This window comes from Etheostoma spectabile, chromosome 5 (genome assembly GCF_008692095.1).
Source record: "Etheostoma spectabile isolate EspeVRDwgs_2016 chromosome 5, UIUC_Espe_1.0, whole genome shotgun sequence".
NCBI classification, from domain to species: Eukaryota; Metazoa; Chordata; class Actinopteri; order Perciformes; family Percidae; genus Etheostoma; species Etheostoma spectabile.
In genome coordinates this window covers 4,348,840-4,376,046 of record NC_045737.1, presented here as the reverse complement: position 1 = coordinate 4,376,046, position 27,207 = coordinate 4,348,840, and the positions used below count along the sequence as shown (strand labels likewise).

The 27,207-nt window shown below is 40.4% G+C and overlaps 3 protein-coding genes and 1 long non-coding RNA gene across 5 annotated transcripts in view; 1 reads left to right on the top strand and 3 right to left on the bottom strand.

Moving 5' to 3' along the window:
- Positions 1 to 202: 202 nt before the first annotated feature.
- smarcad1a (SNF2 related chromatin remodeling ATPase with DExD box 1a) lies at positions 203 to 15,522 on the top strand. 2 transcript variants are annotated; one of them, XM_032516946.1, is made up of 23 exons: positions 203 to 677; positions 1,337 to 1,475; positions 1,564 to 1,693; positions 1,926 to 1,995; positions 2,347 to 2,435; positions 2,771 to 2,872; positions 3,789 to 3,867; positions 4,002 to 4,690; positions 6,123 to 6,319; positions 7,290 to 7,380; positions 7,802 to 7,901; positions 8,225 to 8,284; positions 8,479 to 8,554; positions 8,687 to 8,822; positions 8,988 to 9,119; positions 9,378 to 9,473; positions 10,045 to 10,162; positions 10,253 to 10,368; positions 10,503 to 10,691; positions 10,805 to 10,923; positions 12,020 to 12,202; positions 13,138 to 13,244; positions 14,836 to 14,900. In XM_032516946.1, exons 1-23 carry the CDS (start codon positions 569 to 571, stop codon positions 14,898 to 14,900), a joined length of 3,192 nt encoding a protein of 1,063 aa, XP_032372837.1. In that variant the 5' UTR covers positions 203 to 568. The 2 variants fall into 2 exon arrangements, with proteins under 2 accessions (XP_032372837.1, XP_032372836.1); XM_032516945.1 differs by having other exon boundaries at positions 204 to 677; positions 2,341 to 2,435; positions 14,836 to 15,522.
- On the bottom strand, positions 15,155 to 20,885 carry LOC116690169 (perforin-1). Its single transcript, XM_032516951.1, has 5 exons — positions 20,491 to 20,885; positions 19,856 to 20,131; positions 19,389 to 19,660; positions 18,739 to 18,880; positions 15,155 to 18,082 (listed from the first exon to the last, which is right to left on the bottom strand). Exons 1-5 carry the CDS (start codon positions 20,512 to 20,514, stop codon positions 17,195 to 17,197), a joined length of 1,602 nt encoding a protein of 533 aa, XP_032372842.1. The 5' UTR covers positions 20,515 to 20,885; the 3' UTR covers positions 15,155 to 17,194.
- Positions 20,886 to 21,342: 457 nt separating this feature from the next.
- The window catches only part of LOC116690172 (uncharacterized), a 20,087-nt gene continuing 14,222 nt past the window's right edge, over positions 21,343 to 27,207 (bottom strand). The window contains exons 2-3 of the long non-coding RNA XR_004332186.1: positions 21,520 to 22,466; positions 21,343 to 21,441 (exon numbers count right to left, since the gene is read on the bottom strand). This is a non-coding gene — a long non-coding RNA (uncharacterized LOC116690172). The remainder of the gene's footprint in view (positions 21,442 to 21,519; positions 22,467 to 27,207) is intronic.
- On the bottom strand, positions 21,968 to 25,150 carry LOC116690168 (macrophage-expressed gene 1 protein-like). The gene is given in 3 exon segments (XM_032516950.1): positions 21,968 to 23,985; positions 23,988 to 24,168; positions 24,680 to 25,150. Coding segments are annotated over 3 exon segments (2,133 nt in total). The 5' UTR covers positions 25,130 to 25,150; the 3' UTR covers positions 21,968 to 22,483.

Sequence of the window (27,207 nt, the reverse complement as noted above, 5' to 3'; positions counted from 1 at the left end):
GCACTCAAGGACGCCGATAATGACTGATAATGACTCCAACTTTGTGCTATTGCTATGCTAGTTAGCCTATGCCTTTGCTTCCCCTGGTTTGACAAGTCAAAGCGTGCAATGTGAGAACAACATACGTAGAGCAGAACCGGAAGTAGGCTACATTGTACTATCTTGACTCATCCGTGAGTTTCCGGCCGCCTCTTTGTCTGACCAATAAGCGGAGCCGACCCGGCATCACATCCTCTAGGGCCGCTGGACTTCGCGGGAAACCGGCTGTAATCAAGGGTCGAGAAATAACAAACCTAATTGGACCCCGGGTCAAACAACCGTCTTTGATTTTAAATCAGTGTTTTATAAATAAATACATTTTAAACTGTAACGGAGCAGTGACATAGCTAGAAATCGCCGTCTTCAGGGCTGTCCTGGCTGCTATGCTAACGCCCGACGCTCTTAGTAAACGTTAGGCTGTCTCATTGGCAAACAGGAACATTGTGCTTCATGCGGCACGGCAGAGAAAATACTGCTGACTTGAAAGAGACAAAGAGCTGCCGCTGTCAGACACGAACTGACTGTTAACATGTTCAATTTAGACCGCTTTCGTTTTGACAAGAAGGCGGCGACGACGACAAACAAAGACCAGGATAGCGGCTCCAAAAGTCCAGAGTCTGAGAAGGAGAACAAGCCAGGTAACGTAACGTTAGCAGATAGAAAGCTAACGTTAGCGTACGTTGCTGTTAGCCAGATGTGTCAAGCATGCTATCGTTAGCAGTAGTTAGGTAACATGGTTATTATTAACATGCTGTCCTTTCCTCGCAGGTCAAAGTGACTATTTTCCGAATTAACGGTGGAGTTTGCGCCCAATGTACCAAAACGGACTTAGTTTCTGATGTACCGTTATCTAGAGCTGCAACATCTTTATCATTGCAGTGAGAGCGTGTGCCTGTGTTGCACCTGGCCAATAGTGACGAGTCAAATATCACAGTACTGTGAGGGCAGTGTGTCTGTAAATAATGTAAAGGTATTTTAAAAATGGCTATTGGAGCATTCAGACAATGTCTCTTTACTCTAAATCCTTTAACACCAGACAAATACTCTCATTGTATGTAACAATATTGTTTGGGGGCATGGCACAATGTAGCAATGTATGTTGTTACATGACCCCTAAGCCTACCAGAGTGACTGGTCAATATCCTCTGGTGTCACTCTGCTTTCTGTAATCACCCCACTTGCAACATGTTGCATTTAAATAGTAGGGAAGCCAGATCTTAAGTCTACTGTATTGTTGTAGTGTACATTACTGCCATGAATGCATATGCTAACTTGTTTTTAACATTGCGCTGTCCAGCTCAGATGAAACCTGTCAAAGCCTCACCAAAGCCCCATGCGCGAGGAGTGGTTTTTGAAGAAGTCATTACACTTGACTTGGAGGAGGATGAGCTCGTCCCTGAACCCAAGACCAAAATACAATTAACCAGAAAGTTCAAGTAAGTATAAACTGAAATGAATTACGATTTCTCGTGTTCATGCTGATTCATAACTGCTTTTGCAGTCATCTTGTCTTGTCTTCTGTAGGAATCCCAAAGGGAAATCATCCCAAAATGTGGCATCGGATCACACGGATGACGAGGACCAAGAAATGGAGGAGAACATCAACAGACTACTGGAGATGTTTCCTCAGTTGTCAAGGACAGAGGTCCTGGAGGTGAGTTAAGATAGAGGCGTAGCAACTTCTCAACATAGAGCTCATAAGTTTGACTCCAGGGACATCCAAAGCCAATTTGAAGGCTCTGCATTGTGGTATTACTCTATGATAGCGTATTTTATTTTACGTAACAGCCAGCTATAATTTGGACCCTGTTGATATGACACAATCCCTTTTTTTTTAATCTCTTGATTTTCTCTGTTCAAAGCACCTTGTTCTGTTCCACTTTCAGGTTATTAGGAGCACAAGCACATTGGATGGGGCTGTAGCTGCATGCCTTTTAAGGTTTGGTGATAAAGAAGGTAAACAATTGATTTTTCATAAGGACATGACAGTCCATGCTCAATTCAATCAAGTTTTATTTGTCACATGGAATTGATAAGGTTGAACAAGAGTTTTTAATTAAGTTTTTTTGTGTTTTGTGATATGTTCAGCTCATTCTCAGAGCAATTAAAAAAAAAAAAAAAACGTAACACTTGATGCATGAAGTTATTACTAAAGCTGGTGTGCAGGTAGAGAAGAGTAAGATGTAATTTCAAATATGTGGAAAATGTTGCAGAAAAACACACACACAACATACACACACATCTACATTTCTTCAGTCAGTTGTCTACTTTTTAAGAACGCTGGCGGCTTTATGTTCTTGGCCCCAGACCAAAGCAGGAAAAGAAAGCAGGATGGATCCAGCAGTTCTCAGGAAAGTGGTGAACTTCAACCCAGCAAGAAGAGAAGGTCATCAGTGGTAAGATTACTAATGCTTACCTTACGATTTAAAACAGTGGCCTAACATGTAGACATTTTTAAGATCCTGTCCTTTAAATTTCAAGTGCAACAAAAGCCATGCCATCCTACACTGCAGAGAAACAGAACCGCTGCATAATGTATGTCCAAAAAGCTGTTTTTAAAAACAGATTTTCTTGTTTTTTACACAGACAGAAAACACAGACAAATGTTTGCATATATTTATAAGTAAATCACAAATTATTTATTAATGAGGCCTGATGCCAGATTATATTTGAGGTGGTAAGGTGGGTTCCTCTCAGTTTTGTACACACTATTTCTTATTCAAACCAAAAGGATTCTGAAGAAAAAGAAGATGACAGCAAAGAGCCAAACTGGGAGAAGCAGGAAGCCATGGTCCGAAGACTGCAGAGAAAGTTTCCTGACCAGGACAAGGAGGTGAGAACGCACAGACGCTTGTCCTTCTCTGTAACGCATTTAGTCATTAAATATTGAAATTATTTTAGTTTAATTTGATTCCGCCCTTGCAAATGGTTCATACTCTACATAACACTAAGATGTGTGTGTGTTTTGACTGAGCCTTTGAGTTTATGTCCCATGATACAGTATAAAGTGATGGCACAAGTCCAGCATCAGAAGCCTTGCAACTTAAAATGCAACAACTCGCACGCTACTTACGCTTAGGGGTGGCGCAAAAATCGAGCAAAGTATTGCAATATATTTTAACTGGCAATACTGTATTGATACACAGGCGCCAAGTATTGATCTTTTATTATAAATGTGTTGGTCGGCTGTCTGCTTGATAATCCCACTTTGCGGCAATAAAATGGAAGTGATATGAACAGAGAAATCTTTTTAGATAAAACAGATGTGTCCTTTTAGGGACATCATTTGAAATTGAGAAAAATTTGAAGTTGTAAAAAAGGTTATACATTGCAATATCACGGAATTTTTGCAATATGTTTTAAAATTGCCATAATATCATATCCGGGCATAAGTAACTTGATGATATCATATCGGGAGGCGTCTGGTGACTCCCACCCCTACTTACGCCATGTTATCATTTGATGTCCCAAAAAGTTCTTAAATGTTAAATAAAGATAATTTCCTAAAATTAACAGAACTGTTTTGAAGCAAAGACCAACAACGGCGTAAGCCCTGTGTTCGAGTACTTGACTGATCTCTCATCTGTTTCACAGCTTCTTAAAAGGATGGCTGACACTAGATAATGACTTAACAGCCATGCCAGACCACAATGAGAAAAGGACAAATTGTAGATTTCCCAAGGCTGTTTCTGGAACCTGTGGATCTTGTTTTTTAGTTCTAACCCTTGCTTATGTGTGTCTTGTTGTAGGAGCTGCGGATGGTGCTGCAGGAACACGACTGGAATGTTGAGGATGCTCTGCAGGTTCTACAAATGTTCTCCGACCCAGGTGCGAACGCTTCATCTGAATCTAGCCATCTCTTCAGTGACCTCATGTTAACGTATCCTTATAACTACCACGTTCCATAACGGATTCTCATACAGATTCAGGCTCATGTCATTTTTCTTCTTTTCCGTTGTCAGATGCCAGTTTCAGCTCACCTGACACAGAAGAAAAGAAGTCCAGTAAATCGAAGAGCAAAGATAAGTCAAGCAAGGGCCGCAGAAAGTTGACGCGCCACAAAGACCATGGCGACAGTACAAGTAGCAGAGGTCAAAACGACTCTTCCGAAGACCATATCAGTATTGGTGACACAGAGGAGGACCGTAGAGATGATTCAGATGCTACAAAGGACAGTGAAGACTCAGACAGTGACGATTTCAAAAACAGAAGTAGCACTTTCACTCTGTCAACCAAGCTTAAAAAAAGCTCTGACTCCGTATCGTCATCATCCTCTGTCAAGAAAACCACTACCTCTTCCTCCCTGAAGCCAACCTCCTCTTCCTCTGCTGCTCAGATGCTGTCCAGATTTGCCAGTGGGACCAGTATAGCTAAGAAGCAGGCAGCAGAGAGAAAGATGAAGGCACGTGAATCAGACGATCATGTCAGTTCTGAGGGGGAAAATGACGATGAAGAGGAAACCGTTAGTAGTGAGTTTGAGGACTCTGATGATGAGCTGGATTCTAACGGTGGCATGACGGATCTGAAGAAAGAGATCCTCCAGTTTTTCCAGGACGCGTCGATCGATGAGCTGTCGCTTATCGCTGGGTGCTCTGTTAAAAAGGCCCAGAAGATTTTGGAACTGAGGCCCTTTGATGGCTGGCAAAGCCTGGTGAGAGAGAGTGTTTGTGTCTGTGTGTTTCTAAACAAATGAGACAAAAAAACATCAAATAGATGTCATGCAGATGATTCCTTCATTTGAAATGAAAGCTTACACAAGTTATCAATGGGAAAAGTTGTAAAAACAAAGCAGCAGCCATAGTCTGAATTTTCCTACAAACATGTATTTTTTTATATATATATATATATATATATATATACATACATACTCACACACACTACCGGTCAAAAGTATGGGGCCACTTACAAATTTCCATTCCACTCGATGTTAGACAGAATACCAGCTGATCTGAGTGGGGGGCTGATCTTTAATGCAATATCTACATTGCCCATTATCAGCAACCATTCATCCAAGGTTCCAGAGGCCCATTCTGTTCACTAATCTGATATCATTTTAAAAAAACTGAGAAAACATTGGAGGTTCCTTTTGCAATTATGTAAGCACATAATGTAATATGGAAACTGCTGCGCTGGTTAAAAAAAAAAACAGCGTGTGCGTGTGTGCGTGTGCGTGTGCGTGTGTGTGTGTGTGTGTGTGTGAGAACTCTCCACCTCCGGACATATCTCACCTCATGCTCTCTTTTGTCACATTTACTTTATTCATTTTCCAAACATCTGTCAACAGAGAGTAAACGTTAGCCGTAGTGGTGCATAATAATTATGACAGGGTGTAATGTCATAATTATTATGTTGCAATAATAGAGCATTGGAATATTGAATACCTTTTTGTATAAACCAAGCTCTTTTAAAAGGTAGTGTTGTTGGTATCGGCCAATATGAGTACTGATCCGATACCAGTGCGTCATATATTTTATGTTTTAACAACTGTATTCTACTATCTATGTATGTGATATGATTTCTATCTTTGTTTTCGGTCTGGCTCAGGTTAAACTCTTTGTGAAACATAAAAAACACAAACTATGATCGCCACAGAACGTTTTTATTATCCAGTTTGACAGTCAGTTATAACGGAAAAAGAACATCAACTACTTAACATAGATTTTCTGTAGGGCCTCAGTACGTGGGGTATTCCCAATACCGATACCCGCGTTTTAGGCGGTATTGGAGGCGATACCATTACTGGTATTGGAACATCTCTAGTTGTTGGCACCTTTTTTTTTATTTTAAGTTTGGCTTTTAATAAATCAAATTAATTTTTGGCTCTATAATGTTTTTAACAAGATGGGCTTAAACACTAACCCGATCACAGATACATGAAACCTGGCAACGCAGTACAGTCTGTTTTTCAATGCAGCGTGAAGTGATTCAGTCACTTTCAAACATTTTGTCCCTATCCACTGTTGAGTCATTTAATGATTTACTTAATGACTTATTGCTAATAATTGTGCGGTAGTAGTCAATTGCTACTGTCCAAAAACTCAGCATATTGTGTGAATTATACCTGTACCTTCTGACCTCTACAGATTGATGTCTTCCATAAGGATAATGGACTGTCGGATGGCTTGCTGCTGGGCTGCAGAGTTGTCCTCAAAGAGCGGCAGGTTGTCCTGGGGCTGATGTCCAAATGCAATACCATTTCCTCAAAAATGTTCAAACAGGTCACTCAGGTGATGGAGAGGGGCACAGGGGCCATGAAACAGCCCAGTGTACTCAACAGCCAGTGAGTCAAATGCACCTAAACACATGCTGTAACTAGAAGGGACCTCTCAGAGAATGCAGACTTTTAATTTTTGTGTTTTGTATCTTATCTTGATCGTGGAGCCTCTTGAAATGTTTACACACACAGACACACACACACGCACACACTTAAAATTGGCATTTGGATTTGGTCAAAAATATCTTGATATTTATTTTGTTTCCATATTGCCCAGCTCTACACACGTGCCACTGGAGCTGGGCAGTTTATCGATATTATATCAATATTGTGATATGAGACTAGATATTAATAATAATAATAATACATTTTATTTAACAGCGCCTTTCTAACACTCAAGGACGCTTTACAGACAGTAAATTGTTGTCTTAGATTTTGGATATTGTAATATGACAGATGTGTTGACTTTACCTGGTTGTAAAGATTGCATTACAGTTAAGTGATGTCATTTTCTGAAGTTACCAGACTGGTTATATGGTTCTATTATTAGCCTTTACCCACTTAGTCAATACTGTGAAATTAGATTTTCTCCATACCGCCCAGCCCTACTCAATCACTCCTGCTCCTTTTCCACTAATCTTCATGGATTTCTTCTCTTTTCCTTTCATTGAGCAGGCATGAAAACTATTTTTCTTTTAGTTAACTTTGCTGTCTGTGGGTCAGCGTTGCAGACAGGTTAGCCAGACGTTGACTGAAAACAGAATCAGTATGGATTAAATAATTACATCAAATCAATTATAGATTGCATAAAGATAAATATATACATAATTTAAGGCCTGGCAATCATACCTTATCATGGCTAAGCTGTTAATTGTCAGATGATTTGTCAAACCCCTTTTTATTTGTGATATGCCAGTTTCCTTTGGCATATATGGCACTGGTCTTGTCTATTTGTGACAGTTGGCTTACAGTATTTGTTCTGATGAAAATGAGGGATCCTGTTCTGGTTCTCAGTCAGTCATTGGTTGTCTTTCAGGCACCAGCTGAAACCATATCAGCTGATTGGTCTAAAGTGGCTGCTTCTTCTGCATGAGCACAAACTGAGTGGGATCCTTGCTGATGAAATGGTAAGGTGCACTACCAACATTTATGTTGTGTTAATCACAAGCCCAGAGGGAAAAACAAATGGAATGTTAACATTTATTCAGCCAAGCAGGGCAGCGGGTGCTTACCTGTTGTTGAAGTCACAACTCAATGAGTGTTACTGTGCAACTGTCAGAGGGTTTTGTTTGAATAAGTAGCCATTCTGCAGGTGAATAAACATCAAAGTACAGAGAAGAAAGAGGAAGAGTAAAAGTAGCAGCGAGTTACATTATGTTGTTTCAGCACCAATACAATGAGAACTTTGGGAAGACAGATGTTCAAATAGCTTTTGTGGTTTGTCCACATGGCTCTTTCTTTATCTTTTTATCTTGGTGCCTTAATATCTGGCTGACTCTGTAATGCTCCATCTCTTTTTCACGCTCTCTTTCAATCTTCTTCTCTCAGGGTTTGGGAAAAACTATCCAGGCTATAGCATTTCTGGCCCAGCTGTACCAGAATGGAATAGACGGTCCTCACCTCATCACTGTGCCGGCCTCTACATTAGGTAATGATCTCCGTAAATAACACCCTTTGCTACTTTGCCCCATATTATCTAATAATGTATACTTTATAATCTGACAACCTGATCATGTTTAGCATAACAACTTGTTGTCTGTCTTTCTAAGACCATGTTTGGACATAGATTTTTCTGTTTGGAAAAAGGACCTTTTTTTCACCTCACCTGTTGCTCTGGTGTATCTAAACTAGATACTACCTTGTGTGCATTCAGACTACAACTTTTAAGTCCGTTTCTGGAAGTTCTTGGAGCTCAATTATTTTGCTTTGTAAAATGAGTACTTCATTCAATTCATTATTTCTGTCTTTTAGATAACTGGGTCAGAGAGCTGAAGCTGTGGTGCCCAAGCCTCAAAGTGCTAGTCTATTGTGGTATAACTTCCTTTTTTTCACAATACATTCTCTCATGTTGTCTTTCTTATGTGAACCCTGCAATTCATCTGGGAACCTTAAGTGTTCAGTGTGATCAAGCTTCTATTTTGATGCGGTGCTGTAGTTACTCTGTACACAGCCTTATTCATGGTCTTTTCACGGTTTTGAGCAGTGTCTCCACATGTTGTGTGCAGGATCTGTGGAGGACCGCCGCTACCTCAAACACGACCTCCTCAGTGGAGAGGATGAGTGCAACGTCATTGTGACAACGTGAGCAAACCCTTTTTGTGCTGGGGACTACAGGGCCATTAAGAGCCTGAAGCAACTTGTCACTCACACCTACACACAAAGTGATGGGGTACATTTGTTGTATTCCGCTTTGCTTGTTTGATTGTTTTACAGATATAACATGGCCATAGGAAATGCCAACGACCGCAGCCTTTTCCGTAAGCTGCGTCTAAAGTATGCTGTGTTTGATGAAGGTCACATGCTGAAGAACATGAACTCTCTGCGCTACCGCCACCTTATGGAGATTAACGTTAGTTCACTGACATTTCGCAATTTTTCTACCACCACCAACCATCTATTTCTGTTGTATCGTCACATCTGTCATCAGAATGATTTCCACATTACAGTTTAGGATGTCTCGCTCTCGCTCTCTCTCTCTCTCTCTCTCTCGCTCTCTTTCTCTCTTTCCCTGTAGGCTGAGCATCGCTTGCTTCTGACAGGAACTCCTTTACAGAACAACCTCTTAGAGCTGATGTCTCTCCTGAACTTCATCATGCCTTCCATGTTCTCCAGCTCCACTACACAGCTCTCCAAAATGTTTTCTATGGTGTGTATGTGTGTGTTAGACTTCTATGCTATTTGAAGTAGGATGAATGAATGTAAAGCTCAGATTATAGCAACACTCTTGGTACTTCTATAAAATCGCAGGCTGTGTGAAGACATCCTGGCCCCCCACTGTTTTTTTTAGTCCCTTCAAACTATTTGTTTCACAAGTTCAAAAACTGTTTTTCCTTACATGCTGTATAACCAGCCCAGAAAAAAAATCTAATCGTTTGTTTGTTCACTGTTTTATGTTATGTGTCAGAAATCCCATGAGGAGCAGAGCCGCTTTGAGAGGGATCGTATTTCTCAGGCCAAACTCATCATGAAACCGTTTATCCTCCGAAGAGTGAAGAGCGAGGTAAGTTAATAAAGTTACAGATTTGCATTGTGTAAATAGCATGTATGTGGAAGGTGTGTTATCAAGGGAAATCTGGCATAAAAAGGATTTTCTCAGTCTCCCAGTTTCAAATTACTGGTGGTAAATAAATTAAATGGTTTCTCTGGATCCAACTATGTTAAAAACGTTGGTGGTAGTAGTATAATCCAATAAACATTTTGATTTAATTCTGTTAGTTAGAGAAGAACCACGAGTCTCCATTAACCCTCCTGTTGTCCTCAGGTCAGACTTGACCCGTTTACAAAAACGTTCTATATCAGAACTATGACAAAACAACATTGAAAAAAGTGACAAATGTAAAAAAAAAAATATATATATATATATATATATATATATATATATATATATATATACACACATAACGCTGAAAAAGTGACAAAAACATTTGAAAAAGTGACAAAAACAACATCAAAAACCTTTCACACAGTTTTTTCTTGGGTGGCACCATTTGCTAAATAATAGTCACAATGAGAGTAATTATAGTTCAAACCCTGTGTAAGTATTGTGAACAACTGTCTTCCCTTTCTTCCAGGTTCTGAAGCAGCTGCCAGCCAAGGAAGAGAGGGTAGTGTCCTGCCCGATGAGTGAGAAACAGCAGCTTCTCTACCAGACCCTCGTGAATAAACTCAAGGCTTCTGCCAATGGAGAAAGTAAGCCTGATTCACTGCTCACTGTTGTACATCAGTGTAATTTTGTGCAAATAACTGACATGAAATGTCTGGTTAACAATTTCTCTGCAGAACATGAGTTGTGTAATGTGATGATGCAGTTGAGGAAGATGGCCAACCACCCTCTGCTTCATAGACAGTACTACACCACAGAAAAGCTCAAAGCCATGAGCAGACTCATGCTCAAGGTCGGTCCTACTCCCTTTTTTTCTTCAATATTTCATTTGTTTTTTATTCCACACTAATGCGGCTCCTTTGTGCTGTTCCCTCTGTACCATTTTTGGGGTACATCTCTGCCTTCATGCTTTCTCTCCCTCCATAGGAGCCAACTCACTTTGATGCAGATGCTGTTCTGATCCAGGAGGACATGGAAGTGATGTCAGACTTTGAGCTGCATCGTCTGTGCCAGCAGTACTCCTCTATCAGCTCCTACCAGCTTGAAAACAATCTCCTGCTTGACTCTGGGAAATTCCTCCTCCTCACAGAGCTGCTGGCCTCACTTAAAACCCAGGTTAGTACAAATTTTCAGAACCATGGCTATGGTGCATGCAGGGCGAGTGCAGGCTGCATGTACCAACGAGTAAAGATCTTGTCCTGTACCACAGCTTTTTTTCTGCCTTACAGGGAGACAGAGTGGTTTTATTCAGTCAGTTCACCATGATGCTGGACATTGTGGAGGTGCTGCTGAAACATCTTAAGCATCGTTACGTCCGACTGGATGGATCCACACCCATAGCCAACAGGTCAGCAGTTGTAGCCAACAAGGCAGGATCATGAAGTATAATGTTATTAATTAAAAATCTGTTTAGTAGGGTTGTCATTTGATTAAAATATTTAATTGAGATGAATCACACTTTTATGTTCTGAATGTACTTTAAAAGCGGTATTTTAAGTGTTTTTTTAATGCTGTTATAAACATGGGAGCTGACAAATATGCTTGCTTTGTGCAAATCTTTATTATTATTATTATTATTATTATAGCAACAATCAAACAATGAAAAATACTGTAATTTTTCTCCAGAATTACCTTATCTATGAAAGCGTAATATAGCAAACTCATGCCTATCAAACTGCAGATGGCCATATTGACCTGAATGTAACAGCACTTGGTAATTAACGCAATGTAGTGTTACACTTGTAAAGGTGGACCTTGTACAATACAGCAACAGAAACATTGTGCGTTGGTCAGCTAATTTTACCAATATAATGTAACAATATAATTGTGTTTAACCTCACATGTGGGAAAATAAAAGCACACCAAAAGATCCCCTTCTGCTGAGTAGGAAAAAAAACGGGGGGGGATACAAAAAATAACTAGATGGTGGAGGATATGTGCCAGGCATATGCTCCAACGGGAGTGTTCTATCTACATGCAGAAAGTGCTTGGCGAAATGCCTCTCCTCTATCTTCATAACAGTCAAAGCATGCAACCGAAGTTCCCACCGTGGGTCAAAATAATGTGCTGTGGGTGCCTGGGTAGCTCACCTGGTACAGCGTGCGCCCAGTCCTTGTCATATCGTTCTCCCGCTCTCTCCCCTTTCATGTCTAAGCTGTCTTATGGAATAAAGGCCTAAAATGCCGAAAGGTTTATAAAGAATGTGCTGTGACCTCGAGGTAACTGTGAATACAGAAATCTCCAGTGCACCATCACTACGGACCAAACTACGGATCGGTGCGAGGGACCAAAGTACAGAACACGCGTGCATAAATCAGGCGTGAAAAAAACATTAGTGGCATTAAAAGGAATTTGCGTTAACTCATTCTCGTGTTCATTTTGACATCCCTCCACATAAACTGTGTCACATAAACCATGGTTAAAGTTATTTCTTTGTCCTGCAGGATTGTGTTGATTGATGAGTTCAACACGGATCCTGACATATTTGTGTTCCTGTTGTCAACACGTGCTGGTGGCCTGGGAATCAACCTCACCTCAGCTAATGTTGTCATCCTTCATGACATCGACTTCAATCCCTACAATGACAAACAGGCAGAGGACAGGTGTCACCGCGTAGGCCAGACCAAGTAAGATGGAATCTGTGAATTATTCTGTAATTTTCTTATGGGAGGATTTTTACCTAATGAGGTCCCTCTTATTTTGTCAACCATTGGGCAGAAAACACTTGTGCTGTATGCATGTAGATTGAAATCTCAGAATATTACAGTTGGTATTCATTGAAATTACAGGACCACCTCAGGTAAAAAGGCTGCGCCTTTCCTCGCAAGTTCATGCAAAAGAACAGCATGAAGTTGTCTTAATGTGGAATTTTGGAGGAATGTTTAACCATTTTTATCAATTATTGAGTGGTCAAAAACTGTCAAAATGTACACCATGTCTGTGCAACAAATTCTATCAACCCAAAAACTGCTGCAACAACTTATGATGCATAAGTGAGATAGGGGAGGGAATCACCTCCCAGTACGATATCATCACGATACTTATGCCACGATACAATATTATTGTGATTTTAAAAAATTGCAATATTCTGCGATCTATTGCACTTTTTCCAACTTCATATTTTTCTCCAATTTTACATGATGTCCCCAAAAGGAAACTTTGTCAACATCTATTTTATCTAAAAAGATAAATAATAAAAGATTGATATTTGGTGCCTGTGTGTCGATGCAGTATTGCCACTAAAAATATCGCAATACTATGCTGTAGCAATTCTTTTTTTCACCCCTAAAGTGAGACTGATATAGCCATATACTCATTAATCAGTTATTTAATATTTATTTCTGATTCATGACTATAAAACTTGACACAGTGCTATGCTGTATGTCCAATGGTACCCAGCTTTCAAATGCTGTATACCACTTCTATGTGAAATCTACTGTTGACTTGCTATTACCCCCTAAACATGCCCTGTCCCACACGCCTCTAGAAAAGGGGATGGAACGCTAAGGGATTAATGTATTGATTTCCTGTCGTGACGGCTGTACCTCGCTGTGTTTGTCAGGACTGTACAGGTGATTAAGCTGATCAGCAAAGACAGCATAGATGACTGCATGCTGCAGCTGGGCCAGAAGAAACTAAAGCTGGAGCAGGACATGACTACTGCTGAGGGTAAGGACTCTGGACTACATGCACACAATCTTTGTGATAAGTACATTAAATTGATTTGAATTTGCCGATGCGTTCAAAGTAATCAAAATAACAACAAACAAGCAGTGCTGTTTTCTTTAAGGAGTGCTGGTAATTTAAGCCCAGGCTATAGCTTTATTAAGCTTACTCGTTAAATAACAGACATTTGCAAATCAATGATAGAACTGTTTATCAGTAAGGCTGGGGTCGAGCAGATTCCAGGACGAGCTCTGATTGTGTTGGTTAAGTCTTCGTTGGTTCAAAAGCCAATAAAGAGAAATTCCAAAATGTCCCTAACCCTGCAGAGATGGCCATAAGTATTTGTTGGTGAAAAGTTAAATGGTATATCTAAAAGTCAAAAAAATAAAACTTGTTCTAGTCAAAAAAATTGAAGTAGCGGTTTGACTTATAAGATCGGAAAAAAGTCCCAGGAAGCGTCTTATGTAAGTACAATCTGTACAGTTCCTGGGTTTGATATGTTCTGTTCTGAAAATGTTGGGAAAAGCAAGAAAGGAGGGACTCCTCCAGCCTGTTTCGTGTACAGAAATAACAATAATACGATTACAATATGCAGCAGCACAATTCACAATATTAGGTAGATATTGGTCCAAATATAAGACAGGGTTATTACCCTTGAAAAAAGTCTGAAAAAGTGGGGTCGTCTTATCGGGGTCTAGACTTTCAGCTGTCGCACAACTTAAGGGACGTCACCGGTTTCAACAGCCAATAGAGAAGTCAGCTATAAACTATAGAAACTAAATTATCCATAATCCATTTTATTTTAAAATTGCAAACAGCTGGATTAAAAAAGTGTTTGTGAGAGAGAGAGAGATTTTTGCTGATTCATCACTAGAAGTGTAACTGTAGCAAGCATCTCACAATCCCCAACAAAATATCCAGCTACAAACAAGCCTGAAAGTTAGAACGGAAGTAGAACGAGGCGTTGTCATGGAGATGTTACACCGTCTACAAATGTAAACAGCCAGAGAAAATCTCATTGTGGTCCTCAAAGCGGCCGCTTCCAGGAGATTGACAGGAGAGTGTGTGATTGCGTGACTGTAACTTTCTATCTATCTTTCAGCTACCTCCAAGCTAGGGCTGCACGGAAAGGAGGAAAATATGCCATATGCCAAAATGTTAACGAGATTAACATATAAACAGATATTAAAGTGAACTCAGTTCTGCTGCTTTCTGTGTTCTGCTAAAATACAACATATTGAGTAAAAAAAAAAAAGTAAATCATTTACGTTGTTTTATTCGAACAAATTTAACATTATATTGAAAATAAATGGCACCACTTAAAAAGCGACAGTTACATTTTAATGTGCCGTTTTCTACTGATATTTTATTTCAACTAACAAAAAAAATCTGTTTTGTGTCATTGTGATTTGTCACAGCCTTTCTTGATGTGTGTATTGTGCAGCCCTACTCCAAGCCTTCATGTAGAACTGCACAGTACAACATATCTAAAGCTTGAGGGTGGTGACAGACCCAGTTGACTTGTGTTTACCCTAACCTTCTGAATAATTTGAAAAAAAGGAAAAATGTTAATAAAGCGTCATATGTTCTTTAGGTGGTGATGAGGGGACCATACCTGAAGATATGGCATCTTTGCTCAAAGCCTCACTAGGACTGTGATACACACATACAACTTAGGACTTACAAATACATTTTTGATAGCAATCTTGTGATTCTGGGCAGACTTGAGTGTTTCAACAGAACACACACACACACCTACTGAAACCATATGCTGCCATGAAAAAAAAGTCTGATTTACTGTGTAGCACGTTAGCTGTGCCTAAAACACTATTTTTTACATGCACACAGTTTTTGCTATACTTTGATTATGACATCAGTACATAAAGGTTAAACATGAAAATGTTGCCTTTTTGAAATTGTAACTTGCTATCCAAGGTTACTTTTGTAGAAACTTGAAAGTTGTGTTTGAAATTTCAGACCATACCGCCAGTAATGCAGCATGTGGTGGAGTACCCCAAGGTGCTTGTTTAGACAAATGTGTTACATAAACCATGCAGTCTTATATTGTTGACATTCTGATAAAGGGACTGGATGTTGGTAAGGAAAATATGCCTACTGGTTATTAACACTTCTCTGAAATATTAAAGTTCTAGTACGGAAAATGTGCAAAGAGATTTGAGAATGGTAGATTTTTTTTTTTATTATTATATAATATCCTTCCTACCTGACAGTGTTGGATCTTGCCTACTTTACATGCTCTTACTTGCCAGCTCTTAAAAAAGAAACTCTTGTTGCTGCTGTATTCCACAGTAACAGCAGCAGATATGACAACTTGACAGAAAATGTTGTTATTCACATTGATCGTTTGATATCATTCCCGATCGAACCTTTTTTTGAAAATTGTGGTTGCATTAGAAAGTAAGCCAAGTATCTGGAAAATTCTCTTAAGTGTAATGTGTCGAGGTTTGTTGTATACCCTGTACATTTTAAGGCAATTATCTTGGCAAATGCAGGAGATACATGGTTGTGTCGGTGTTGTCGGTGAATTTAGTACTTTTTTTTTTTTTTTTTTCTAGTTTGTAAAATTAGAAAACCCAAAATGTCAAATGGAATGTTAAATAAGAACAATTGTTGAGTTGGTTTCTTTGCTGTTTCTACTCCTTTTTAAATATCTTGAGTTAAGCGACAGAGACGATGGTTTAATGCAGCAGCTGCATTCCTGTACTGTTTAAGTGGCTAATGTGTTGTAAGTGTACATGTGTAAGTGAAAAGCTTTTGCTAAGTCATTTGTATGTTTATAAGGTTCCTGTTTGAACTAAACAATAAAAGTTGGAATAAAAGTGTGTGTGTGTGTGTGTGTGTGTCCGCCCATTTCCCAAACTCCTCGATACTCCGGTTTCTGACTGAGAAATCGTTCTCAGCGCACCATGTTGAAGGACGTTCCAATCCCTAAAATTCTCACTGAGGAGTTAGGATCGAGCATCAAGGAGGCTCCTTGGAGAAGTCAAAATCCAGGATACACTGATGTATCCTCGCAGAAGGGTTTTCACCCGCCGCATGGAAACAGAGGTGTGCCAGAGCAAGCGGAGGGGGGAGAGAGAGAGAGAGAGACATATTTTTGGGTTGTCTGTATGTAACGTTCTGGAACTACTGGATTGAATTTCTTTAAACTTTGCAAAATTGTCCACTTGGGTTCTGATTAGATTTTTGGTGGTCAAAGGTCGCTGTGACCTTACGTCTGTCCATTCTCCTAAACGTGATATCTCAGGAACTCCTTGAGGGAACATGTTCAAATTTTGCACAAATGTCTACTTGGGCTCAAGGATTGGCTGGTCACTGTGACCTCACACAAATGTCTTTAATAGGAGAAAATGAAGTGATGACACTTGTGAAGGGCATCTTCACTTGCCCAATCCCAAAGTGAGCCCTAAGGACTAAAGGCTCAAAGACTTCAAGGGATCTCAGGTGCTAAGTGAGTGGTGAGTGTGTGAGGCCACATTGGCTCCGATAGGGATAAATGGGATTGGGACAGCACTTCACCAGATCAGATGTTACCTTGGTGACATTTAAGAACAAAGATGTTGCTGACACTTGCCGGTGTGGGTGGGTGGCCTTGTGGTTATCAATGCATTGTTATCTCATTGCATCATACTTGAAACAATTCAAGGTGACAACAGTAAATACCCTACATCAAAATTAATTTAATTTTACTTGATTAGTTAATACTGAAATATTACATTATTACTATACGGTATATCCATGTTCAAAACAATAGTCCACAAACCAATGTGTGACATCACTGCTGCTACGTCCACTATTTTTACAGTTTATGGTTAAAAAGCAAGGGAAATGACATCTAACTAGCTCTTGCTGAAAAATCTGCTACTTGAACGTTTAAAAGTATGTATGAAGAAACTGCTGAAATCTACATTAACATGTTGTAATCTAATAATCTACTCAGCATTAGGGGAGTAGCGTCCACACCTGTATCCTGTCAAGTGAGCATCACATTTGACGGTGTAGGTGAAATAGAGCACTCCTTTGTTCAGCTGACAGCTAAGAGAGTGAGTTCCTCGCTCGGGGAAGACGACACACCTACCCGCTATGTCATTGTAAAGCACATCTCGATCCCAGACTTCAAACCTCAACGCCTGACCCAGTTCTACCGATCCAAAGCCAAAGGTCACATTCCACTCTGGGTCATTGTTGTCCATCACCGTATTGGTCTCCTCGTACATGCCGTTGTAGAAGATCTTCACATAGGCGTCTGTTTTGGTGAAGGTGTCCGCCCTCAGACCTGCAGCTCTGTGGATCTCCAGTCTGAGGTTTCCTCTGCCAGCCCGCAGAGGACAGCAGTTATGGTCCAGGTTGGGAGTTGGGGAGCAGTTCTTAAGACGAACCTGGTCCTCCTGCAGCTGGTTATCTTTAATATACTCTGTGACAGTGCTTTTCAGATTAGCACTGATCTGTGAGTCCTCCACCAGATGATGCAAAGGGAAGATGCCGTAAGAAACCACATCAGGGTTGTCATGGAGACTGCTCATCCAGCTCTGGTACGCTTCAGATGGGTCCTCCTGGTAGAGGATGTCAGGGAAGTACCTCTCCCCACCAATAACCTCAATTTTATGGGTCATGAAGCCTTGGTAGAAGCCCATGCTCATGTTACCCTTCAGGAGGTTCTCGCACTTGTTGGAGAAGGATGCATTGCCAGGGAGGAAACCAAGAGCCAACCGGAGTTCAACATTCAAGCAGTGTTTGATGTCGGACTCGGAGAAACCCTTCAGTGTGGCCAGGCAGGTCCTGAATGCAGTGATTCGTCTCACCTTACCGCCAAGCTGGACCTAAGGGACAGAACATACAAGATAACTGAGCTGCTGAAAACTAAAGGATTAGTTTGCACTCGGTGACCCTTGTGTTGTCCTCCGGGGTCAAACTGACCCATTTTCCTATATCAATGTTCTTTTTAATCACCCAGTTGTAATTACCCAAAATAACAGGACTCTTTGGCAATTACAAATCTCTATCATTCATTTTTGGGTGTCTTATTCAAATGTATTCTATTTGAAAAAAAAAAACAATTTAGTTGATTTGGATTCCAAATAGTACTGATTAAAAGTTGACATAGTCCAGTCTGTGATTATTCATCAACATAAATTCCTTTAATTTTAGTCAAAATAATTCCTACTTTCTGCCCTTCTATCTCAAACATTAGGTATACTTTCCTATAAATGAGGTTTATTGGATAAATTCCAAAAATAACTTAGTGTTATATAAGTTACTGTTACGTATCGTCAAAGAAAGTGACAAATATTGAAAAAAAGCGTCTAAAGTGTTGAAAAAAGGGACAAAAACGTATGAAAAACTTAAAAACCGATAAGTTTCAAGTGTTGATTTTCAATTTTGACAAAAAGACGACACAAAGGTTAAAAAAAACTATAGTAAAAAGACATGCGTAAATGCTATGAAAGGGCGTATAGAGCACTGTCCCCCCCCTGACCTGGTGGATGTAGTGTGTTCCGTAGGTGTCTATCAGCCGTCTGTAGATGGCTCTGTCCTGGCTTGTGTTTAAGCTCTGCGGGAGTCTTTTCAGATGCTTTGTGAACTCTGTGCTCAGCTGGGGGTGATCCGCCAGCCTGTAGCTGAAAAAACAAGACGTGGAGTTCAACACAATGGGAATTTTATCTTCACTCTTATTTGACAAACAATATACAGTCAAGTTCACCATAAGGTTTTACCATAACCTGTTACTACAGTACTATTTATTTTTTGTACTGTGTATTCCCAAATTAATTTCAAACCCAGAGTCTGTTTTCCTAATAAAAACTGCACACGTCTGTGACCTATATATTCTAATAATACATTTGCCTTCTTTAAATGCATTGGATGCCAGCCAAAAACCTACGTGCTAGTATCTGCAGCAAATACTATATTAATTTTACAAAATCCACAATAATAGCCAGGCTTATCCACAATGAATATCCAGTTATAACAAAACCAGATGGAACGATACTTTATTCAAATCCATTTGCCTCATCATAAGAATGTTTTTACTGCAGAATATCAGTCTGATTAATATAATAATCCGAGTAATTCCGCATCAATCAGCCAATTACAAAGCACCATTTTTACAAGGACACTCCTCTTTACCTGTAGTAGGTGCAACTGATTTCATGGATGGCAAAAGTGGCCTTGTCCACGCTGTGCTGCGACCGAGCAAACTTGGCCAAGTCTGAGCGGCTTCCTCCAAGCACTGCCTTGCCAATATTTTCTAAACTCAAGCCCAGGCCCCAGTTGTTGTTAACCAGGGAGCTGGAGCTGCGCAGCAGGGAATCCACAGAGTGATGGAGGGCACTAGAAAGCTGCTTACTGCAGCGGCTGAAGGGACGCCAGTCCAGCACCGCAGCTGGGAGCCTCTGAATCTGAGGAGAGTAGAGGCAGGATGTTGATTGGGAAGCAGGTGGAGGATGAAAATACTTATAGGAAATGTGGAATAGGACAGGAGGAGGAAAAACACAGGGAAGGAAAAGAGAAAAAGTAGTTTGGATGGAATTAAGTTAAGGGGATTTTGACAGATTGAAGACACCATGGATAAGAGTGAATGTTGGAGTTTTCACCTGTCCTTTTTGGAAGCGGTTTGGACAGAGTGTACAGGTGTGGTTGTCAGCCAGATGAGTTTTGACATTGATGATGTATGCCCCCGTCCGACGCATCCGCACCACATCAAAACCCTCCCCTGCCAGGTTGTGGCCTGGGACAAACGGGGCTTTCTCACACTCTAATCCTGAGCCAACTCGACAGCCATGGACCCTGCAGACCTCCAACATGACCAGTAAACCCAACGTCAACAGCCCAACGTGGCTCCTTTGGTGTCCTCCAGCTTGCATGGTTACCTAAACGTAACAAGCCAAAGGAAGAAAGAAGTCAGTAAAGTCTGTATTTTAACAATGGCTTCTTACTCACTCTCTTTAACCTGAAACTTGTTTCTGATATAAAGCCTATTGTAGGCAGTTGCATTTTTACTGCCTTGTACCTAAACTGCGTTCCACAGGCTTACCAGTGAGAAGACTGCAGGGTTGTTGCTGGTTGCAAACTGTCTAATAGATGACTTATGTCTGTCACATAGTAAATGCAGATGAGCTTTTAATCCTCTCTGCTTTATAAACTGGAGTAATCCTGCCACAGATGTTGTGTCAACTCTGAAAACATGCACAACAGAGACATCCACTACAGCATAGACATGCACCCTTACCTTGGACTGTATTCTATATTTCATCCTTCAGAGGGTGTTCTTGTCTTCTTTTTGGAGTTGCCAGGCTGTAGCTTTCTCGTCCTACTGAAATTCCGCTTGGCGATTTTAACAGCCAAGACAAACACATTTGTTGTGCCTTCCTCTTTTTTTTACTAACCCCATAAATTGCGCATCTCACTGTAAAAGATGAAATGCAAACTGACTACGCTCTTGATCCTGCTGGAAATGAAATCACGGTTGAGAACGCTTTGGCTTTACTGTGCTGAAAGCCTGGGTGCACTCTTTTGTCCGTCCTCTGCCCTATGAAAAAACCAAGGAGGGAGGTCCCCTGCTTCAGCGATGTCTCTCTCTTTCTCTCTCTCTCTCTCTCTCTCTCTCTCTCTCTCTCTCTCTCTCTTGCCAGGCCTCCAGGCCTTGACGATTTCCTCAGCATGAGTGGGTTTGTTTTCATGTTCATGACCCAGCTCTATGAATCCTTCACAGCTGTGTGTGTGTGTGTGTGTGTGTGTGTGTGTGTGTGTGTGTGTGTGTGTGTGTGCGCGTGTGTGTGCGTGTGTGTGGGGGAGGGAGACTCACGAGAGAAAAGATGCACAATGTTATGAGCACTCTTTACAGGAAATGGCTACGTGCATGTGTATGCACGTGCATGTGAGTGTACAGTGTCTGTCTGTTGGAGTGACTGTGTGTGTTGTTGTGTATATAATGTCTGAGGCGGCCTGTCTGTGTACTGATAACCTTACCATCATCATGAGGTCAGCTTTGCCATGGTCTATTTCTATATGTGGGTGGAATGTTGGTGGTTTTCTCAGTTAGGTCGGCGAAGATAAAGATATCTCTGTGCAAGAAGTTCTATTTAACGTTTTATTTTGAGAACTAGTGTGTGCTTTGGTGCCACGTTTACAGACTTATGCATGCTTACAGAATGCAATTTCACTTTACTTTTGCACTGACCTTTTTTTTTTTTTTTTTTAACCTTTATTTATTCAGGTAAACGGTTTGAGAACCAATTCTCATTTACAAACAGTAAACCTCAACACCATGCAGTGTAAATATGATTTTTGTCATGATGTGTTTGAGTTTAGCTAAAAGATACAACTCATTTGTTAAGCTTACAAGATTATAAAAGGTCAAAACTCATAGCGCTGACCTGTTACGAGACTGATTAACTGATTACTTTGCTTAAGTGACCGCTGGCCAAGGCATTTCTTTAAAGAAATTAGGGTGTTTCTTGTAGGAAAAGAAACATACCAATCATAAACATAATATATATGGTACATGAAGACATAGATCCATTGAATTGTTTTACATCAATTTTATTAGAATTGTGTGCAAAAGAGTTTCATTGACATTTATAAATCCTGTCAGTTTGAGTAGTGAGATAAAAAAAGTTCAGCATGAAACATAATCAATCCTTAATCTAATGCTTCTTTTATTAATATATTCAGGGGAAAAAAGGATTCACCAAAAGTTAATCACCTATCTGTAAATAGATTTATTAACAGCATGTTTTGTGAATGGTACTAGGTACAAAGCATGCAGGTTCTTAAATGGGTTTATATACAGTACTACGTGACATAATGCATCTTGGCCTCATGAGGGCAGTATTGATTGGCTGTTGCCTTGGAGAGCCCCTCTGCTTTGGGCCAGTTGGTGATTTCAAAGGTAGATTGCTGTTTCTTCGATCTGACATAATATGCTACAGTTGTTAACACGCAGAATACAGAGTTTACTAATGCTAAGCACTGGCTTAAAGTACCACCAATAAATGTTATTGTTAAAATAATTACACTTGTTTTCCATAGCAGTTGTTTAAGTGTGAATTGCTTTCATAGACAATTCAAAAGAATAATAAGTGTATAATAACTGATTCAAACTAGAAGCCCTTAAACATGTAAAAAAGTCCCCCCCACTGTAAGATGCATGACAGGGATTTCTGAGGTGACAATCAACAAGGAAGTTGGTAACAAAATCTGACTCTGTCCGTGCCAAGCCTTTAAGCCTCATCTTGTTGTGCTTCCATTTCTCCTCCTTCATCACGTTCAACCTCACCACTTATTGCCTCATAGCCTCTAGCTGGCATAAACACAGACAGCCTCCTCCTCTTCTTCAACAGAAGTACTGCCGCTACGACCACCAGCGCCATCATACCCATCACCCCAAATGCTACCCCTGCCTTTTCACCACTAGACATCTGACGCGATTCTGGGTTAATCTTCCGTAACATTTCCCTGATTTCCTCTGGATTTGCCAGTTTCCACGCCTTGGTCTGCCCTACTCTGACCCAGCTCTTCTCTCCCTCTGTCATCACCATAACTGTGTTTGTGGATTGCATGCTGACAAGTGGGGGTTGAGTGAAAGGTGGCAGATGGATCGGAAGCAGCTGCCCACCTGTGAACAGTCCCGACTGGACACAGTAGAGAATTTCACAGCCATCACTCACTGATGCAAGGTGCTGACTGAACTTAGGAGGGCAGCGATGTTGATTCCCAGCCAGCGGGTTGTCTGACTGACAACTGAAGAGGCCTCCGAATGGTACCGCGTATTTGCTGGCAGTTTCATAGTCGCTACTCACACAGATCACTTGGCCGTCTGAGAGAAACGTTTCTGGAATGTAGTTTGGGGGACAGCTTTTGGCTTTGGTGAGGGGGTTCAGGAGAGAGGGGCTGTATATGCCTCCAAACAGATAGCCTGAGTTGTCTGGGGCCTGTCCGCTTACAGAGCACCAGAAGGTGTTGATGCGAGCAGAGCGAACGTGGTAGTTGTCCTGACACACTTGACGATTGCAATGGAAAAGGTCAAGGAACCCACATCTGTAGCGTTCGTTATGGCAATCGTAGGATCTGTAGCCCTGCTGTCTGACTTCTGATCTCAGTAAGGTAGCAGAGTAAGGCGAACGACAGGAGAAACCCCCTGTTGCAGGGTTTTTCTGGGCCAGGATATTACATAGCGGGCCTGCATCTGGGCTTACATAAATGCACTCTTGGTAGACACCACCAAAACTGAGGTTGGTGGCGGGGCCCTCGCAGGATGCGTCATCAATGTTGGCTTGGAAGTTGAAGTTCTTGGAGTTGACGTCGACACATCCAGGTCGCGTGTTGACCTTGTAGTATCGCTCTACAGCCTGACTCACTGCAACAGCCACTTTGCCAACTGTAGGGTGTGGCAGATCGGGGAAAGTGTTGATGTTTATAAAGTGGTGTAGAGGAAACCCTGACCTGTCAATAGCAACCAGGTTGTTCCTGGTACTTTTCTGCCACTTCTGCAGAGTGATGCCAGGATAGAAAGGTGTTCCGCCCCCATGGCTTTGGATGAGAGAGTAAGAAATATTGGACTGATATGCTTGAAGTGATGAGCTCTGTTTGGCACTTTGACTGCTTATGTCAAACTTGAGTTTGTCGAAAAAGTTTAGGCCTGCCTGTGCTTGGACGGAGGAACGTTCTGCTAAATTGTCCGATACATATGAAGAACGGAGGTAGTCTTCCTGCACCAAAGTAGCCCAGCATCCACACTAGTGATAACATGGGTTCCATAGTCCAGCACCATCTTCTCTGAGAGATAGGCCGCGTTCCTGGTTTGGTTGTTTTCAATTGCATCGGCTATCTCTTTGGCTTGTTGAGCAAAACGTGTATCCAGAGTGAAGTCTGGATAAGCCCTAACCGTGTAGATGAAGTTACGAACCTTTGAAGAAAAAGATTAAACATCATTATTTATTGTTTATTTTTCTTTCAGCCTTTTGATTTTGTATTCCTTTTCTTAATTTAAGATAAGAAAACCTTTATTTGTCCCACAGTGGGGAAATTGCGGTTTGAAACAGCAAAGATAAGTGCAACGACATATAAGTGTACAGAGATAGATAAGTGTACAAGATATAGCAAACTGTATTATACATTAAACTACACATGAATTTGTAAATTACTAAATTGCACTACGAAAATCAATTCAAATCAAATTTACTATTTAAGGTGACATCTGTAACATCTGTCCTGGAACTCACACTGACACATTTACAGACATGTTGTGTATTGTGCATGTCTTTGTTAACTAGACCTATAAATAAATAAAAAAAAAATAAACATTTATATCAACCACATGTATAAATGATCCATGGAAGAGTAGTGTTGCATTCACAACCACTGCCACAACTAAGTATGCTTTCTGTTCATCCAAACTATGTAAAATAGAAACTTACTTGTACTCGGGCTGTAGTTGAAGAGTCTTTGACTTGATGGGTTTTCATCCTCTGGTTCTCTGTAGAAAATTTGCCATTCAGCACCGAGAGGAATGACATGTCAGCATTTATGCTGGAAGATGTAGAGCTTTTCTGCTCCAGCCAGGAGCTGATTATCTCTGAGTTCGTCTCCACACCCGTCTCCTTGTGGGGGATGACAAACACCTCATCAGGGATGAGGTAGAGCCCGTCCTCAGTGGTCTGGCACTGGAAGTAGCTGAGGTTCATGACTCGACCCGTGTCCATGTTCCGGAGGTTGTCCCAGCCTCCGCCCGGCAGCACCTCCAGTGCTGTGATAGAGAGGTTGGTGGAGGCTCGGCATTGTCTGAGCCAGTTGGTGGGGCGGCTAACAGGGACTGAGAAGCCGATGTTTAGGAGAGAGAGAGCCAGGAGGGTCACTGCTGCCTTCATGGTGTCTGTGTCAGAAAGGGCTAAGACGAGTGTATATAGGGTTCATGCCTAGTTCCTCATTCTCTTATGCGCTTTATCATATGATAAACAGGAACATCCAGTTTAAGAACTGGTGGAGGGAGGACAAAGTTTTACTTTCATTTGAAAGTCTGCTTTTGTTTATCATCCCAAAGTATAAATACTACAGGCTTCTTATTAACAGAAAAGACAACTGCTGGCCAAAATGGAATTTTACCTGAATACTAAATTCCTAAATTATGACAAGGGAAAAAAAAAACATCCTTAAAAGCATAATAAAACCATATTTAAAGGAAGTATTCTAAAACCAACAATAGGAGCCAAACCTATGTTATATGACTGTGATTTATAATATCTAGTCATTCAAGTGATTTAAAGATGTGATTTCTCTGTTAGTTTATCTCTCTCTCTCTCTCTCTCTCTCTCTCTCTCTGCACACAAAGGATGGTTGAGGAAAAGGGGAAACAAAACTTTAGCTTAACATTAACAGAACCGACCAGACTGCTTTGCTTTGGTTGAGGAATGTTCTGCTTTACATAGTTTTTCTGTTTCTGAATAAAAGGTAAAGATACAATTGTTCACAAACATCCTTTTAAGAAAGGGAACAGAAAGCAGATGTGAAAAGTAGATACCTAAAAGGAAGTGGCGGTGTTTTCGCATGTTTGTGTACAGTCACATGAATGTATGTCATGGGAATGTCCGGAAAATTTCTGAGTCAACACCCAACATCAAGCCTCAGATTTAATGTTAGGCAAATTACAAAGTAAACATAATACATGCAGGAATACATTTCAATAAATTCAACATTTAGAGCAATATAAGTAATGTAAGTTTTGTATTATATCACGCATGGGGAATTTTCCTTTTTGGTCATTGTGTATTTTAGGTTAATATGTGACATGACGTAAATCAATAATGTTCACACTTATCAGGCCGCACTCCTCCCACATCGTATCTCTAAACATACACTGTGTGAAGTCACAAGTAGGCCTACACGCTTGTTGAAAAACTGGTTCTTGTTTTTTTTTTTTATCTTTCAAGTGACTAAATAACTGATGTATCAATACAAAATACCAGTACAAAAACTCAAATGGAAGAAAATAGTTTTTTTAAACATGTTACTTCTTTATTTTTTGACTTATTCAGTGCTAACGTTTTTCAATGTATTGCGTATTTGTATGTTTTTAGTGTAATTAATAGACTTACTGATAGTAATAGTTCAAGCTAATAACTAATGTAAACTAACTAGTTTATATTAATATTAGTCATTTTAACTATCCTCACATTTCTAGATTAAAATATCAAATTCCATTTTACAGATTCTGTATATTCCAGTTTTTATGGAACAAGTTAAATTTGGGTTGCACACAAGGAGAACATCATTTTTGTTTTTAAGTGCTCCATGGTTGCCACATTTTACCTACAGTAGAATCTGACCATAATGAAGCCTGACCTGAGGTGAACCTTTCCGGCTGTCACTTCTCCATGATTCCTAAACCCGGCCAGTAGGTGGCAACACGAACCCAAACACCTGAGGAACTCTTCAACTGTCTGATTCACCTACAGTGGCTCGAGAAAGTTTAGACACCCATGGTAAAGTTGATTAAATAGATGAATAAAAAAACATCTTCTGGAAATTTATCTTAATGCCTTAATTCAAAAGAATTTGGAAAATTCAACCTTTTAAGGACACCAATTTTCTTTGTGAATGCATCATGTATTGTAAATAAATAAATGTTGTTCCTTAAAATACAGGGGCATAAGTATACACACCGCTATGTTAAATTACCATAGAGGCAGACATATTTTTATTATTAAAAGTCAGTTATTTAATGGATCCAGAATACTATGCATCCTGATAAAGTTCCCTTGGCCTTTGGAATTAAAATAACCCCATATCATCACATAACCTTCACCATACACAGAGATTGGCATGGTTTTACTTAAGTTAGCTTAATAGCTGGTTTGATTTGCATTGAGAGATGATCTTATAGAAAGTTCCCCATTGGGGTGTGTACTTATGCCCCCTAGAAGAACATTTATTTATTTACAATACATTA